The 18,173-nt window shown below is 40.6% G+C and overlaps 3 protein-coding genes across 8 annotated transcripts in view; all 3 read left to right on the top strand.

The window, feature by feature from the left end:
• trim33 (tripartite motif containing 33) overlaps positions 1–7,008 on the top strand; it is a 30,858-nt gene extending 23,850 nt beyond the window's left edge. For 2 of the 4 annotated variants that reach the window (XM_005931466.3, XM_005931464.3), the window contains 3 exons: positions 2,074–2,226; positions 4,777–4,827; positions 5,554–7,008. In XM_005931466.3, coding sequence (XP_005931528.2) covers positions 2,074–2,226; positions 4,777–4,827; positions 5,554–5,775 — 426 coding nt within the window. In that variant the 3' untranslated portion in view covers positions 5,776–7,008. The remainder of the gene's footprint in view (positions 1–2,073; positions 2,227–4,776; positions 4,828–5,553) is intronic. The other 2 variants (XM_005931467.2, XM_005931465.2) reach the window with 1 other exon arrangement.
• On the top strand, positions 6,964–12,983 carry slc66a1 (solute carrier family 66 member 1). Of its 2 annotated transcripts, none has more exons than XM_005931463.3 (8): positions 6,964–7,092; positions 8,155–8,369; positions 8,504–8,633; positions 9,469–9,556; positions 9,765–9,919; positions 10,009–10,101; positions 10,749–10,934; positions 11,677–12,983. In XM_005931463.3, the coding sequence occupies exons 2-8, from the start codon at positions 8,179–8,181 to the stop codon at positions 11,761–11,763; spliced, it is 930 nt and encodes a 309-aa protein (XP_005931525.1). In that variant the 5' UTR covers positions 6,964–7,092; positions 8,155–8,178; the 3' UTR covers positions 11,764–12,983. The 2 variants fall into 2 exon arrangements, with proteins under 2 accessions (XP_005931525.1, XP_005931524.1); XM_005931462.3 differs by lacking the exon at positions 6,964–7,092 and adding an exon at positions 7,682–7,806.
• Positions 12,984–13,858: 875 nt separating this feature from the next.
• Positions 13,859–18,173, top strand: part of nr1h5 (nuclear receptor subfamily 1, group H, member 5) — a 23,712-nt gene continuing 19,397 nt past the window's right edge. The window contains exon 1 of one of the 2 annotated variants that reach the window (XM_042224559.1): positions 13,859–14,043. In XM_042224559.1, coding sequence (XP_042080493.1) covers positions 13,981–14,043 — 63 coding nt within the window. In that variant the 5' untranslated portion in view covers positions 13,859–13,980. The remainder of the gene's footprint in view (positions 14,044–18,173) is intronic. The other variant, XM_042224557.1, reaches the window with a different exon arrangement.

The following is an 18,173-nucleotide window of genomic DNA, read 5'->3' as shown; positions in this document are numbered from 1 at the left end:
GTCCGATTATATGGGCTCAAAATGTGGTCATAAATATTTTGTACTTGTAAATGGTTTTGTACTTGTAAAAAAGATTTGTATGTGTAAAAAAATTTGTGTGTGCGTAAAAAAGATTTGTGTGTGGACTTAGCCAAAAAAACCCTGCAAGTTACAACTACGAATTTTGACCCTATTTTTCTTCCTTTCATCTGATTGGTAATGTCATGTCAATCACAAATGTAACAATCCAATCAGAGAACAGATGGGTTTGGCTGTCGGAGGGGCGCTTTTTTTGAACTGCAGGTCTTTGAAGGGAATAAATGCCCTTTTACATGCCAACCCAGCGTTTTCCTTCATCACCACGAAGGAAAACAGTCTGTGGTCGTCCGAGTTTGGTGATTTTTGTGTCACAGGTCTACGTGTTTAATACAGGGACTTCCACAGCCTTTTCAACAGCGCTGCGGACCGCGGGGTGGGGGCGGGCAGTGTTTTGGAAATGACAGTCTTCATTACAAAGCTTTCTTCGTTATGAATTAGCATACATGTTTTTATTGAACATTTGAAGAACAGCAAAAAAAACAAACTCTTGTAGAGGACATAAAGTCAGAGATAGAAAAGACAAGGAGCAGGTGCATCTAGTACAGGTAGAGCTGCTGCAAAAACCCACAGAGCCCAGCAGCCAGCGTAACAAATTCTGGATCCTTTGCTTTTAGTTAGCAGTTAGCATTAGCAGCACATCCTGCGTCCGATGTGAAAGGACTTTTATGCTGCGCACTGTGACTCACAGCAATGGTCCTGGGTCAGCCCTGACTTTGTGTTAAACTAATCCTAAAGTAATAATGGTATTTCTAACCACTGATATACCACAACTTTATCCTTTCAACAGCTGCTGAAAGTAAGGGATATTTATATAGAGATTACCCTTCAAGGACCTGCAGTTCAAAAAAGTGCCCCTCCGACAGCCAAACCCATCTGTTCTCTGATTGGATTGTTTAATTTGTGATTGACATGACATTGACCAATCAGCTTAAAGGAAGAAAAATAGGGTCAAAATTCGTACTTGTAACTTGCAGGGTTTTTTTGGCTAAGTCCACACACAAATCTTTTTTACCACACAAATCTTTTTTACACATACAAATCTTTTTTACGCACGCACAAATTTTTTTTACACATACAAATCTTTTTTACAAGTACAAAACCGATTTACAAGTACAAAATATTTATGACCACATTTTGAGCCCATACGATTACTGTAGAACTGACGGTAGCTTGTGGTCTCAGTGGATACACTTACCCCACTTTTTTGCTTAAAAATTTATTTTCTTAAAATTTTTTCTGATGTATTGAAAAATTTCTGTTCTTGTCAGGCTCTTATTACCACATATAGAACCACCTTTTATATTTTTAACTGATTCTTCGGGAGGGATCTTCCTGTGTTCTGGTGGTTTGCAGCACATGCCAATGTGACCACAGCATTTGTATGTCCCAGCCACCTGCCTTTTGCAGGTCTTCCTCTTTGCTTTCGCCTCACATTTCTTACCTGTCCTTACTGTCAAGCTGCAAATACAGGCAGAAATGCTGAAAGAAAAAGTTTAACATTTTAAAAGTGAAGTGGTATTTTGATTTTCATGGCCAGAGGCCATCTAAAAACTGAGGTTGTCCTCATTGCTCTTTCTTGTCCTTAGAATTTTAGAAATTTAGAAGTTACGACACCTCCTGCGACAGATATCAAAATCCACACAAGTTTGTGTAAAGTAATGTATTTGTACCGTATTATTTCACATGTTCTTTGGCATGTATTCTGTATAAGTTACTCAAACATGCTGTGCTAATAATGGGTTTCATTTTGCTGTATGCCCATTTATATTGGACTGCACTATAGCATGGCTGCAATTTACTGCTACCACAGTTGTGGGTTATGACAGTGTTTAAATGCATCTTTGTTTCTAAACGTCTGATCTGCTGTTGGGGTTTGGGGAAATCTCTAAATTCTAAAATCTTTACAATCTAAAAACGTTGTTTACGTCTCACCAAAAGAAAAATATTTGGAGTCATGTGAAATAATTTGAGATGTTATCTGACCTGCTTTTTTAGGTACCCAACTATTACAAGATAATCAAGCAGCCCATGGACCTAAAGAAGGTGAAGAAGAAGCTGCAGCTGCGGAATTCCCAGTACTACCAGTCTGTCCAGGAGTTTGTGTCCAATATGCGCCTGGTCTTCAAAAACTGTGCGAAATACAACGAGGTGAGCAGCATGAGTCTTGAGACTGCTTCAGGGAATGGCATCTGCTTGTGTGTGCATGCAGACGTGGGTTAGACTGATATGGTTTGATATTTGAATTGCCTGCCGATTCAAAAAATGGAATTATTTGACCATTTTCATGGTCAAACAATAAAAGGCAAACCGTCATATTTGTCTAACCTGATTATGAACACTGCCTGGTATTTCGAGGGGAAATTGGGTGTTTAGGTAGAGTGTGTTCAGTTTCGTACACTAACACTGGCTGTTGAAGGATGGAGTGAGTGTCACTGTGCTCTTTTTACACTGGCTGCAAGAACACCGTGTGACTGTTAACACCGTCTGCGTTATAATGAAACCCCACATTTTTGTTTTTTTAATGGATGGCTGTGATTACCTGTTTATTTTTAATACAGTTCACATAATGTTCATCTACATTCTCCTTAGGAGAAATAATGCATTTTTACACATGGATGTATTTATTTTTGTTGTTTCGTGGCACTGAAATGCTGGTGGTTTATCAGGAAGTCTGGACTACAGTTCTGGCTAATATTGACTGTGAACACTGAGCCTTGTAGCATGACTTCACTATATAGATGCAGTGTAATATAATGTGACTGAAATTAACAGCAAGTATGGTTCTCATCTGTGAAGGATGTTGGTCAAAACATCATGTGATTAGCTGGAATGTAATATTATGACAGGAAATAAATTTCAGCTGGACCTCATCACTCTAATGTAATAAGAGGACTCAAGTGAAAGTAATTAGTGAGCTGTTAATTAGTGAGTAATGACTGATGTAACAGTCTTGGCAGTAATAAGGGGAACACATGTCGAATCCTAGATTTTCTGGATAGATTTAATCCCTTTATTAATTAAAACCTGAGAAATCATTCTTACTCAAATAAATTGGATTCCTTTAATAAGAATCAAGAGCCGAGGTTATCACAGAATACAGAACAGCCAACGCAGAAAATGCTCATAGAGCCTGGTGAAAATAATCTTCCTATAAGTCTGGAGTAGAGGTTTTCAAAGGCCCTACGAGGTTATGATGGAGAACTTTGGAGAGTGGCAGTACTAAAGTGTAAACTAGCAGCATCTTGGGTACCACCTGGGTCGCTGAAGCAAAATCCTCGAGCCTTTATTTGAAGCCTTGGATAATGCTATTAGGGTTTTGGAAATACTTTCTGGTTTTCAGTGAGAGTTGCCAAATATCAGTGAGTCATTCCAGTGATTATGATAGTCGCAAAATATAAAGTTAGGTCATTCATTTATAGTTATGTTATAGTTTTTGGCATTTTTTTTTTTTCGTCTTCATTTGGATAGAAGTGAGTATAGCTGGGAAACGGGGAGAGTCAGGAAAGAGGAAAATGGTAAAGGTGTGACCAGCTAGGAATTCACTGCTGCTTGATGGCATATGTGCCCATGTTAAATGCTGTGGTCGCTTCCAAAGATACATTTATTACATACCAGTGGTTGAGACATCAGAGATGCGCTTCTGTTAGAGAAAGAACACCAGTTTAAAAAATGTATGGGATGCTGTGTAACAAAAAACCCAAAACAAAATGCATTTATTTGTAAATCTCATAAACCCATGTTTCATTCACAATGGAACATAGAAAACATAAAATGTTTAAACTGGGACTTATTTTCTCATTTTCAATTTGGTGTCAGCAACAGGTCTCAAAACAGCTTGGATGGGGCCAATAAAGGTCTGGAAGAGAAAGTGGTACTAAAAATGGTGATGACATTGAAATTGACACATATGGAAAAAAAAATCATATGAACGTGATCCAGAAACTCTGTCTCCTCAGGGCCAACGCTCATTTAAAATGGAGTGAGACAAAGTGGAAATGAAAATGACAATGAAATTCGAGAACTGTTGAGCAGGCTACAGTCCTCCATGAGATAAGAATGGGACTGCTTATTCCTCTCCCATTCCTCTCCCCAACATCCAACAGCAGCTCTCCTCAGTTCTCATATGTTTGCAGATTATTGTTGAAACACGAGGGGATGCTAGACAGTGGTAAACATGGTCCTGTCCTAACTTTCTTTTTTTCTTTTTTCTTTTTTTTAAAAAAAAAAAAAGATGTGTTGCTACCATCAAATTCAAATTGAGCTAATATTGTTTTGTGGAACAGTAAAATGCCTCAGTTTGAACATTTGATGTTTTCTGTGTTTCACTGTTTGTGTTTATGAGATTTACAAATAACTCTCATTGCATTCTGTACGATTTACATTTTAATGTAAACTTACATTGAAATTGGGGCTTTAAAACAAGAAATGTGACTGTTGTTGATACAGGAAAAAAGATGCCAGAGAGCTAAACTTGTATTTACTAAAGTTATCACTAGCTGTGTGTGGCTTCCTGTATCCTGTGCGATCTTTACCTGCTGTTAATTTCTGCAGTAATGGGGATACGCACTTTTGTATTCGAGCACAGAAGGCCCGAACAGATTTCTGATCTGTTATTATTTTACCTGCCTATGCTGTGAACTCTTTTCTTTCCCCCTGCTGCTTCACTGTCTTTGTTGTAATGTTATTGCCCCTTTTTAGATGTCTCGAATAATCCAGGTTTATGATGAGGAGAAACAGATTAATACACAGGTAAGCCGTTTCAAATGGAGTGCAGATCTCCTGCCCCCTCCCACTGAGGCTCCAAGAAAAGTTGTACCCCTTTATTAAAGAGAAGAGAATTTCCTTAGATGATGTATGAAGATTAAAGTGTCATTTTGACTGCGCACTGTTTAGAAAAGTATGTCAGATGAAAGGGTGTTTGGAGAATCAAAATAAATCTGTTTAAAAGTGTTTCTGTTTGACTGTTGATGGCTTTAAGTCTGTTTAGTTTTATCGTGTAAGCCATAGAGCATCCAGTGCCTATCTACTACTTTTTTTTTTATTGTTTGTTTGTTTGTTTGTTTGGAAAGGGTGGAGGCTGTTACATTTCGGCTTTTTTGTTTCTATTTGACATGCACGTGTGTGCTTTGTGCATATAGTGAGCGTCTGAGGATTTCAACAACCTTTAAATATTCAGATACTATATTTGACCCTACTGGCTGATTAGATCACTAAAACTTTGCAACTTCCATTTATTGTGGAAATACTTCAGGGAGCCACAGTGGGACAGGGAGGCAGGAAATCCTTGCTCTGTACATCAAGGTTGAGCCGGGGTTACCCCGCCATCAGGAGTCTTAACCAGATCTAATTTGTCTCCTCATTCTCCTCTTCCCCTTCCCGCTTCAACCTATTCATTCTTTCTGCCCAATGGCATTCTCACACAATCTTCCTTCATGTCACTCCTTTTCCCACCTCCTCCTCTTCCTCCTCTGACAGGTGGGATCAGAGATGGCGATATCCGGCAAGGCAGTGAGCCTGTACTTTGAGGAGAAGTTGCAGGAGATCTTCCCAGGCCAAAGCTTTCCTGAAACAGCTGAACCCGAATCTCCGCAAGAAAAAGAAAAGGAGGACGACAATACAGACGACTCCGAGGACGACTTCATACAGCCCCGACGCAAACGGTTGAAAACGGATGAGAAAGTGGTCCACATCAAGTGAGACCCTCATCACGAAGGAAATGAGAGAAGTGAAAAACTGCCTTCCTCATATCCCACACTTCTCTTTGGAGAAAGGAAACACAAAAAACAGATGAGAGATTCTGTAAAAGAAGCTTGGTTTATTTCATCCTTGGCTTTTGAAAGAATTACTCTCAACTACACTAGACATCTGCTTTTCTGAGAACTCTTTACGGACTGAAAGATGGAAGAGCTGCATTCCCTTATTATTTCATGGACATTCAGATTCTCTTGGAAAGATTTTGAAGTAGAACTTGTTTTGCAGTAGTATAGAAAAGGTTGTTTCTTTTCTATCATCCGTTTTCATATGTAGATTTGTTGTGACAATTGCTTTATAAAAACAAAGAAACCCCCTGTTCTGTTTAATGTATTAAATATATACTTTGACAAGAAGCCTACCAAGTATTTGTATGACTTTGTGGAAACGTTGTGTAAATAAGAGAATCTAGCCCACTGAAGGTGTTCCTGCCGTATTAATGTTTGGGTGCGTCATCAATAAAACCTGTTCTTGAAATATAACAAAGAGAATGTGTTGTGTGGAATAGATTTGATGTTATCAGAGTTTGCTGTATTGTCATTATGATGACGGATAATTCTAGTTTAGACCTGTTACGGGTTGGATTTCAGGATATTCCTTTGTCCAGAATGGTGCCGCTCACAGCAGTCACAGCTACATTTCTTTATAGAAAGCCTCCAGTCCAGTTACACACCTGTCACAAGGAAAGCACAAAAAGCCTGACGTTTACCGGCAACAATAGCGACTATACAGACAATATCTGATACATTTGTAACATCAGCAGTCAATTTACTCTGGCACATCATCAGGCTTACTAAAGCTGCAGGCTCATTAACTAAAGGAGTGAGTAACTATTCTATTAACCTAAAACCTTCATCATTCCAGGTCTACATTAAAGTATCTGAAAGGCATTAAACAGACTTCAGTCAGTAAAAAGGAATAATTTGCTCTTAGATTCTTTTGAGTTGATGCACTGTTCCTTTAGAGGAAGTCCGACACCGACCTCAGCGTTTCTTCGTGTTGTAATGACTCTGACACATAAAACTTGAGCGTCTCCTCATGGCTTAAACTGGTCTCCGAGGACCACGTGACATCGGAAACTTAGGAAGCCTGTTAATAAAAGCCACGCGAGCTGACAACAGAGACTTTAGATGCTGAGTCGCCAATCTGACAGTCAGCTGACGCTATCGTGGAGTGTTTTTAAAAAAAAAGAAAATAGGGAAATGAGTCCTCTCTCTGCTTTCCCGTTCAACATCTGACGTTGGAGTTCATCGTGCTTTTCAGGTAGGATTTAGTTGCGGAATATGCAAATGATCAGAAATATTTTTATTATAATATTAGGTTATTTTGCCACCTCTAATAAAATTGCCTTAGTTGTCCTGTCGAAGTTTAAAGTTCCTTTTATTTTATTTTCTAACATACAGCAGGATTAACTTGTATTGATGTAATTATTGTGTGTATGCTGCTTACTCAAATGCAGTAAACTTATTGGTGACGTGGTCTACTACAAAGGCTAGAATAACTAATGTAGGCAAATGAACCACTTTAACAGGACTTGGCAATATGTGATGAGAGTATGTGAAATGTGTGAGCCTCACTTCTGCAGGTATGTGACAATAACGGGAAAACGGACTGTAAGCATGTCCCTCCGTCTAAATACACTTTTCACAACTAAATTGTGTGAATCAGAAAATTATTTATTGTATAATAATTTGTCGACATTATAAATAACCAAAATACAGATAAATTATATTGGTTTAAAATCAATGCGTTAACGCGTCTGGGTCAAACTGAATTTGTTTTTTTAAAGGACCAGCTCATTTAATTTGCACCGCAGGTCATATGACGAGTATGTAATCACGTGACTCGTGACTCACGGCTCGGCTCACGTGACGCTCCACCAATCAGCTCACACTGAACCTGTTTGTTTCTCGCTTGCTTCGTTTTTACCTGCCATTTCTGACTTGTTCTTCTGAGGACTCCGCCGACACCTCCCAGGCAAGATAAATTTAGCACTTTGTTTACTATGAGTGGGGTCGTTTGGTGATGTTATCCACGTAAAAGCCACGCACGTGATCCAGTAAACGGTCATCAGGTAGCTGCCGCTTAGCAGCTTAAGCTAACAGACCGTTTCTTGTTATCTGTTTTTGTATTACGTCTGAAAATAGTTTTAGGGCGATGCTAGCTGAATGTGGAAGTGAAGCGGCTGTTTTCATTTTTGTTTCGAACGGCATGTAGTTTGAGGTCCTTATGTGATGTTGTCGGTAGTGTCCTCCGCGCTTGTGCTATCATAGTGACTGTGTAGTGAAGATCTGGTTTCATAAGCTGAAGGTGTTGTTTTTACAGAGGCGTCGGTCAGCTTGAAGAACAATGTCCACAGACGGAGTCCTCACACGCGCCACCCTTGGATGGACTACTTCAGAAAACTTCACTTCTCTGTGTCCTAATGGGTCCAAATGGGTTTGGGAGGGCCTTGGGGAATGTGCCCAAGATGCCAGAGATATGGCCAGCGTCTACCTGGGCCTCCTGTCCATCCTCTGCTTCCTGGTGTCTTCATTTCCGTAAGTTTTTATGTTGGTGTCTGTGACTCTCAGAGCAAACCCTAACTGAACTAAGTGACCTGTATATTTCCATCTCATCTCTCTCTGATTAGTCAGATCAGTAGTGCTGATTGTAATACTGCCTCTGATTACAGGCAGTATTACAACTCGTGGAAAAGTGGGAATATGGATCAAGCGCTCTCCATTTGGTTTTTGCTGTTGTGGTTGGGAGGTGACTCTTGTAATCTGATTGGCTCATTTTTGGCAGATCAGCTTCCGCTTCAGGTAAGTTGTAGGGATGTGATCCTTAAGTGGAGTTTAATGTAGAAAATATCAAAAGCAGTGGTGGATGCTCAGTGGTGTTTGTAAAACATCAGAAATTGTGTGTCACTGGTTTTTTTTTTCTTCTTTTTTTAAATCCCCCCCCCCCAAAAAACCCCCCCAAAAAACCCAAAACAAAAAAAACAACAACTTTGTGTGGTTTGCAGTGTAATGCCAAAAATGTGTCATTTTTGTGTCACTGATGGAGAGATTTCGCAGTTCTTTCCTCCCCACTGCTGTCAGACTCCACAACAAAGACTCCAACTGATCAAACACACACATCCACACATGTGCAATAACACTAAGTGCGATACTCTTTATCTGACAAAGTTGTACTTTTACTCAGTTGTATTAAGCATTTGTATTCTATTTTTATCCTGTTGTATATTTTATTCTGTTTATTCTACTGTGTACAGTATTTTATTCTATTCTGTACAGTTGTGTACAGTATTTTATTCTTATTGTATTCTAATTTTTGCTTCATAACGTTTGCACTGTCCACTTCCTGCTGTGACAAAACAAATTTCCCACGTGTGGGACTAATAAAGGTTATCTTATCTTTTCAAGTTTATGTCAGCTAACTATTTCTTGATCAGTAAAATTTGTGTCATGTTGTTTTAGTTTTGCAATAGGCTGCATAGAAATACTGATCCATACAGCATTTGTAGACTGCTTTTTGGTTGTTGTTGTTTTGGTTTTTTTAAAGCAAATTCCATGACAACAGCTAAATCTGTGTTAAGAAAGTCGTTTTTTTCCATTGATCTGTGTCGTTTTGTTTGTCTCTCTTCTTTTCATTCAGCAATACACAGCTATTTATTACGTTGCAGCTGACTTGATCATGCTGAGTATGTACACGTACTACAAGCTGAAGAACAAAGCTTCTCAAGGTGAGCTTTTTTTTGGGGGGGGGTTGCCGGCAGTTTTCAATAGAAGAACCAATACCTCTCCTTGAATGTTGTAGCCTCTTTAGACCTGTGTGCTATCGACGTGACGAGAGGTTAATCTGTGTACCGTACCCTGTATTTATCTGATGAGCTGTGATGAGGTGTCGTCTGGTCAATTGATTGAGTAACTTATATGTTGTCCTTTCACCAGGCAGGACGCGTTTGCTCGTGGTTGGCGTATCCTGCTTCTTATGCTTTGCCACAAGCCTCACCCAACTCCCAGATGTAGGCCCCCACAAGGAAATCATTTCTTCTGGGTTCAGAAGTCGCTCCTTGCTCTCAACCTCTAGCACTAGCTCTATCACAGTGAGTCCTGTTTATTTGCTAAACTGATTTGAAGAAAACTTTTTTTTGTATATGCGTGTAAAGTAGCATCTCCCCCTCTGTTTCTTCAGCCTTTTACCACTAAAGAGATTATTGGTTTCTGCATTGGGTCAGTGTCATCAGTCCTCTACCTCTGTTCCAGAGGTCCACAGATATACACTAATGTGAGTATGACAAAGTACGGTCTGGTATAAATGTGTAAAGGATTCAGCCCGACATCCTGCAAAGTGTAGGCAGTAGTCAGTAATCCAATGTTATAAAGAGGGAAAAATTACTTTAATTTGTCTCAAGGTTATTTAAGTCCTAGTGGCAAGCAAGAGTAGTATTTCCATGACCACGTACTGCTCCAAGTTTTAAATTATCTTTTAAATAAAGAATATTATCCAGTTAAGTTCAATATGTAAGCTAAAGCATGCTCGCAAATGTTTACTAAAGTGAAAGAAGAAATTTGCTGTACCTGAACAAGAGAAAATGCAAGTGAAACGGCCCGTTTCCCTTGCTAAAAATGAAACTAAAAAGCGCTATACTACTACTGCTTCGTCTCTTACGTGATGTCAGCCTGATTCAGTTGCATTTTAGTTGGTAAACCCACATAGTCTTGCTCACCCACTTAAACTGAGACTGTAACTTGCATGTTTTGGTAGATGGCTCAAAAACTAAAAAGAAAATCTATAAGTGTTTCGACTTTATCCATCTAACCGTGTACTTATTGGCTGTTGAAATTTCATCCATTCCTTTGTAAATAAAAGTGAATAAATTAACACAACATTTTCCTCACTTCCTTTTTCTGCTGTCTCGTTTTCCCCCACAGTTCAAGAGGAAGTCGACACAGGGAGTTTCTTACTTCCTGTTCGCGCTGGTCATCCTGGGAAACACTACATATGGTCTAAGCGTCCTTTTGAAGAACCCTGACCTGGGCCAGGGTGAGAGCAGCTACATGATCCACCACGTGCCCTGGCTCATCGGCAGCCTCGGCACCCTCAGTTTAGACCTTATTGTATCCTTTTAAGAGAAGCGAAAACATGTACGGGGAGGCTGGGCCTCATGCCTCTGCTGCATGTATGTGGCACATTTTTATGAAATTCTGACCGGAAGGGCAGCAGAGCTCTTTAGTGGGGATTAGTTGATTGTGTATTGAACACAATATGGCATATTAATAGTTGCAGGGAAACGGGTTCATGGTTAGGAAAGAAACAAGTCAGTTAAAGCTGCCTCAGTGAAGCCTGTAGGCTACTTCTTTCTTTGCACTGCGTTGAAATGAAGCCACAAGCTGTTTTGTTTTTAGTTAACAGTGACAGTGCAGAAGGGAGCAGCCTGATGATGACTGACATTTAGCAAACATCAGATCAGTGTGGTTCCCTAATTGTGGGTAGTGCGTGTAAATATTTATCTTGGGGTACATCTCTGCTGTCACTGTCTTATGCAGCTTATTTAAAGCTAGCCCATAATCGGCACTGGGACATGGGAAGGTATAGTGGACGTGTTTCTGTGAACGCTGGTTGATCGCTTCAGCCCAGTTTGGAGTCAGTGTTTGCTGAATAGTAGACTGTATTTTTTGTACTATGAATTATGGTGTTTGTCTTTCATTACTTTGCGGTCAAATATTCACTGAAATGAGTAATTAAGGAAGCAGCTGGAGTCTGTACTCTTTTGAGTGAAATCCTCTGGTACTGTCTGCTTTTGCATTTAAAAACAAACAAAACCGAAACATTTTTATGTTCTTTAACGCTGTGATCCAGATCTCTGTCCAGTTCCTGATGTACCGTAACGCTCGGCCACGGGTGGAAGTCAACCACGATGAGACAGCACCTCTTATCAGGAGCTAAACCAGAACAGCCAGAGCTCATCAGTGGCGATCGACCGAATGCTCGCTGTCAGTCGGATCCTTACAATCATCTTTCTGACGCCATCAGGATCTGAACTGGAGACTTGGTGTTATAGATGTATTTATTATGCTGTCAGCCTCTTTAATGTTTACAATCAAGTTTTGTATGTGATTAGTACAGCAGCAATTGAAGTTCTTCATTTTTAGTGAGCTTTACTTTTAGCGTTAAAGGGACGGTTAAAGGTTTCGGGTGTCAGACGTGGATGAAAATATCCCCGTCATCCTGAGACTGAAGTCTCCAAGCTCAGACTTGAAATTTCTAGTAAAAACATCTCGGCTGCATGTGAGCAAGCAAGGGACTGAAACCCATCTCCTATCAAGCAGGCTTGGTGGACCCGTAGCAAAGTATAACACATCCTTTCAGAAAAGGTGATCAGCCTGTATTTGCTTTGATTACCATTATGACAATTTTACTGTTTAATCAGTTTTATTATAACGGGGGGGGGGACATTTTTCAACTTCCTGTAATTGGCTTCCCAACAACAGCAGGGACGCCTGTTTTACTCATTAATGGCCTTTTGTGAGCCTTTGTGTGCCCCGGTGCTTTCATAACGATACCGTGGAAAGAACTTCAGTCACTTTTAATTTTTAAAACGTGATAAATCTAAGGATTATAACAAGCCCAGATGTCTTTTGTCAGCAGGAGCCACTTGTTTACTAAGAAGTTAGGTGAACATGGCCCCTGAGCTCTCAATATGATGCCAACGCTCATGTGATATTATAAACTTGCTGCCTGGAGTGATGATGTCACTGAGAGGTTTCTCTTTTATTCTGGTGCTTTAAGTTAGGTTGCCAAACCATTTGTCAGCTAGCTAACCACTGTATGAAGCCCTGATCTCTGTAATTGATACCTCCTGTAACTTGAATCTGGTGTTTTCCGGGGAGGGTACACATGACTGTAGTGATGTCTAACTGAACAAAAGAGTCACTTGTATTTGGTCAGTTTTAATTGGTGGTCGCACCAAGTGCCATGCTTATTTGTTTGTCTGGATCAGTTTTTATTGCACTGGTGATGAAGTCACATCGCTTAGCACAGATTTTCAGTACCTTCATGTTTTACATTTTCATCTTCTGTGTTTTGCACAAAAGTATGTACCTGCAGGTCTGGTAAATGTAACTTTGGGATAGAGTACTGAAAAGATTAAACTCATCCAGACCATATTTGCTCTGCTGCTTTCACTTTGAGTAAAGTCTCTGTTTTTTATTGAGTCATTTAGGATGAGAAAGGAGAAAAAAAACTCTCTGGGGTTCTCAGTCTCTAACAGTTTACTTTCTTGACAACGCACTTTTTTTTTTTTCTTTCTTTTTTTTCCACCCAGTAGAGGGCAAGGTCTGCACTTGGCTTTAATTATGACCTTTCGGCCTTTGCCTCTGCTGACCTGAACCCCCAGTGCGACCGCGTTTGACCTGCTTCTGGGAGGCCTCGACAGCTTTGTTGTTTTTCTTCATTAGCAGATTCACACTGACCCCTGAGTTGCACACCCACGCGTACCCACACATTTTCTCTTACTATTAAACATATATAATCCACTGAAAACACTAAGGGCCCACCCACAGAGGAAGTAAGGTCAGAACAAAACATATCAAGGGTTCAGTAAGTGTGTGTGTGTGTGTGTGTGTGTGTGTGTGTGGTTGGGGGGTGAATAGTGTGTGATTGCGAAACAGTGGCAGAGAGATTGTTAAACATGTTGGGGAGTTAGCAGGAAGAGTCAGTGATAGGGCGCATCCATCCATCACCAGACACGAACAAGAGGCTGTTTATAAACACGACATACTGGGAATTTCTTAATGAGACGATTCCAGTTCGTATGAGCAGGGGAGACGAGTGGGGAGGGAGCTTTGTGGCTTTTTGTTTCCAGTTCAAGTCTCGAGTGCAACCAAAAAAAAGGCCACTTATGGGAAATATTAAGCAAAGTTAGTTTTTTTTCATCTGTCACACTACAATAACTAAAACATTAGGTTTAAATTGAAACGTTGCCCCTTTTTAAAAATGCATTTATTTATCCTGGTGTTCCTCGAAGAAAAAAATAAAGCTTATGAATCCTGCTTGACACTAAAGATCTTTGATCAGCATGTGCAGAAAAAACATCTCACGTGAAAGGTTCTGTTTACTCTGTGTGTGAGGGAGAGAGAGGCTGGGCTGCTGTCAACATTACAAATGGGAAAAGCTGGACAAAGTGACAGGACGGTGAAACAGTTGGCACAGCAGGAAAACTCAGTGGTGAGTCCCCAACCTCTAACTATCTGCAAAAGTAACCAAACTAAACCCTAACAAAGAGCTTCCCAACTACAGCAGTGTTTTCATGTAGCAAATCTAGATTTCATACCTCATTGTTTCATTAGAGCTAATATGGATTTTGTGGGTTCGTGTAAAAGAGGAAACTTGAACAATGAAATAAGTGATCAAATGTGGATGCTGTCGTGCACTAAATTGTCTTTTGGATCTTGTAAAAATCTGGAAACAAAAGGAAAAACATTTTTCCAAGTGTAGGGCTACGAGTTGCTGCAACAGATTATTGCTCATTGCCTGTGTCCGGCAACTATATTTTAAAGTGCTGCATGAAAAGGTGAGCTATCATGTGCAATTCTAGCTGCATTTTTATTCTTGGGCTCTGCTAAAATGGTTTTGCATGCTTCACTATTAAGCTATTTACCTTAGTTAGCACCTGGGTGTACCCTCTCAGTTCATCCACTGTCTAAAACAAGACGTTTCAGCTCACTGCACTCTCCCTTTAAGCAGGGTTGGCAATAGGTTTGAGCAGCGGGCGAGGGGGGCCTCGTTTCTACTCTCACTGATGTCAGACAGAGTCAAGAGGAAAAAAACAACAATGTAAAGCGGACCATTTCGGGCAGTCTGTACCCCAATCTTTTGACTTTTATGGATACTGGCCTATTTTTTTTTTTCTTTTTTTAAATAAAATTTTGTTTGTGGCTAGGATCGGCTCCATCACCCCCCGAAGAGAAGAAGAGGATGGATAGAAAACTTTGACTGTTTTAGTGGTTTTTTATTTCAGAGGTGGAACATAAGGAAGGGTTATAATGGGGACCCCTAACCGGTTGAGGCAGATGGCTGCCCCTCCCTGACCCTTGTGTTTTTCCTTCCCACTGTCACCAAATGCTTGCTCAAATGGGGTCGTTTGACTTGACAATATAAAGCACCTTGAGGCGACTGCTGTTGGGAATTTTCGCCATAAAAAATTAAAAGTGAACTGAATTGAAAAATAATGCAAATAGAACACACTAGAGGACCAGCAGCTTTCACAGAGTAGAGAATACGGTTTCAAACAAATGCTCCGAGCTGACATAACTAATGTTTGACAATTTACATTCCTCCTTGTGATAGCTAAATCTCCCCCAGCCACTCTCACTTACATATGCTGAGGCGTAAGCTATGGACTTTACTCACAAAATCCAGAGGCCACTCTTGTATGAGTGTCAGCTTCCTGCGAGGATCAGTAAACAGTCCGGGCTGTTATCGAGCTGCAGCTACCAGCCAGCAGCTGTCTGATAGAGACGGGAGCCGATCGCACGGAGAGTACGTGCCGAACACGATTTATTATGTGCTGAATTTATCTCTGGGCTTATACTGTGTGAGTGATTCAGGACTAATGAGTTGTTGGTCTGGAGGGAACGCTGCGTTAATTGTAGTTTGCTGTGCTCGTGCTTATTTAGACATGCCAGACAACCGTTTACTCCCTTCTCATGTGGTTGGAGCCATGTTGCTGTACAAAATCCCCCCCAAAAAAGTTCACTCCAGAATCCAACTGAACTAACCACACTTGATGTGAATGTGACCTAAAACTCTTTCCCTCCTTACCCTGCCATTTTCCTATTTTCATTTTATTTTTTTATGATACTCCCGTGGGGGCCTGTGTTCAACAGTCTGACACCTCCAGAAGATCCATGGTGACATTTACACGCTCTCAGATATTGTCCCCATCATTTAGAGTCACTCTCAGTGCCGCTGCCTGCTCCCTGTTCCCCTTCCGTTCTTCAGGGGTCAGAGGGAGTCAGAGGGATGGTTTGTTATCATGGTTTTTATTTCAACATACCCTAGCATGTTGAGATGCGACACACTGCCTTTGACAATGAAATAGCTGTAACTCACTTCTTCTCACGCCAGAATCCTTCAGCAACCCACCACTGAGATGCTTTTTAGTTGTTTTAGTGCAAATTGCAAACTGGCTAAAAAGTATTTTGAAAAGGCAGAAAAAAACATCACTTACTCTCATTTCTTTAGCTGACTATATGAAAAGTAACAAAAGTGTTTGGAAACTGGCTAAGTGGAAGACAAAGGAAAAAGTGACAGGGCTGCATAAAATATTTACAGCAAATGAACAGCATCTTAAATTTGTGTCCTTAAGAAACAGGAAAGATCCGATACAGGACCTGAGATATGCATCTGGCCTTCAGTTGATCCATCCACTGTTCACTGAAGCCTCTACGGAAATGGTCTCAGTGGAAGGACAGCCGTCAAGAAGCCATTCGTAAGAACAGAAAACAAGGAGCAAAGGATGAAATATGCCAAGTTACACAAGAACTGGACCAAAAATCAGCAGCAACATGTTTTATGTAGAAAAGAATTTTAAAATTGATGCACCGTACATATCAACTGGAAAGAAGCTGATTGGCAACAGCTTTATTTTTCATTATGAGGGTGATTGCAAAGACACTGCCAATGCAGTAAAAGCATCGTCCACAGCAGTGTTCCACTGTGGATAGAAAAACACAGTGAAACGCTGTCCCGATGCATGCTCAATCATCCAGGTAAAGAAATCCCAAAAAGTTGATTCTGGTCAGAGAGATGGCAAACATTCGGTACTTATGTACAAGTACAGATACTACTGTTAAAAAATACTCCAGTAATAGTGTACTCAGCAGATGGGAATACAAACTTTAGTATAGTATTTTATTATTCTGATTATGCTTAGCTTGAATCTAAAGAAAAATGAAAATGAAGAACAATCTATTTATTTTCTGTTGCCTACATTGCATAGAGTGAGTTTGCCTCTAAACGGGAAAATGTGCACAGTCAGGGGCTAAAGTAGGATGGAACAGGTGGGGGAATCCTAAAATGGGTTGCAATGGCTCAGTGTGGGGAAAAGAATGACAACGCAAAAATAATTTCTATTGAGAACTCAGTAGATTTTATTAATGTGCAGGCTGTGATCAGCTGACCTGCTGCTCTGTGTGGATGTACACAACTGAATTCAACAAGATGTCAGCAGATGGTCATGAGTTGTCCTTTATGTCGATCCTCTACACCAGGGGTGTTGAACTCCAGGCCTCGAGGGTGTCAACACACCTGAATCAAGTGATCAGTTCATTACCAGGCCTCTGGAGAACTTCAAGACATGTTGAGGAGGTAATTTAGCCATTTAGATCAGCTGTGTTGGTTCAAGGACACATCTAAAACCTGCAGGACACCTGTGCTCTACACTGACAGTATTCGGTTTATGCTGTCTTTTTTGTTCTTAAAGAAACAGTGTGTTCTTTATTTTAGCAGACATTCATGTTCCCTCCATTCATCATCATGAATGGATGGAACGGTGACTTTGAAGGACAAAACAACCGAACTAGAATGAGAAAAGGAAAAAGTGGAAAAGCGAAGCTCGGAGATGCAGCATAGGATCAATGGAATGGCGAAAAACAACTCAGAGCTCATTAAGGGGATTATGTTGAACTTCAGCAACTTGAAGCACGAAAACACTGAAATGCAGGCGCAAAAGCAACAACAAGAGAAAATACATGAAGACCTGCAGCATACGCTTCAAGAAATCCAGAGAAGAAATGAGCAGTTGGAAGGCATGCTTCCCCACCTGCTGTAGCCTTGTGTTACGTCCCTCTGCAGCCCCTAATCATCTCAGTGTGTTCAGCTGGTGCTAATTGGCCACACCTAGTCAGGTGTGGATAAAAGCATACCTGAGGCTCACTTGTCTTTGCCTTGGTGGCACTAGCTATTTTAGCCAACCTGGTATTCTATTTTAAGATAAAACCTCTTCTCACTAACAATCTGGTGTTCGTCTCCTTTTTTATGTTGCGGCCTTTGAGCCAGATCATAACACCTTGTCTTCCTCCACCTCTGTTCCATCTTAATTTTCACCTCTCCTCTGCCCTCTTTCTCCCCTCTCTCCCTTCCTCACCCCCCTACCAGTCCCAGTGGTTGACTGCCCCCTCCTGAGCCTGGTTCTGCAGGTTTCTGCCCGTTTAAAGGCAGTTTTTCCTTCCCACTGGTGCTTGCTCAGAGGGGATTGTTGGGGTTTTCTCTGCCCTGTCTCTTTCCTCCTTTCTATCTATTCCTTCTTTTCCCCCTTCTACCTGTCCTTTAATCACTTCTTTACAACTCCCCCC

This window comes from Haplochromis burtoni, unplaced genomic scaffold (genome assembly GCF_018398535.1).
Source record: "Haplochromis burtoni strain Fernald_Lab_line unplaced genomic scaffold, NCSU_Asbu1 Contig_141, whole genome shotgun sequence".
In the NCBI taxonomy this organism is placed as follows: domain Eukaryota; kingdom Metazoa; phylum Chordata; class Actinopteri; order Cichliformes; family Cichlidae; genus Haplochromis; species Haplochromis burtoni.
The sequence above is the reverse complement of the archived record's forward strand: the minus strand, read 5'-3'. Positions and strand labels throughout refer to the sequence as shown.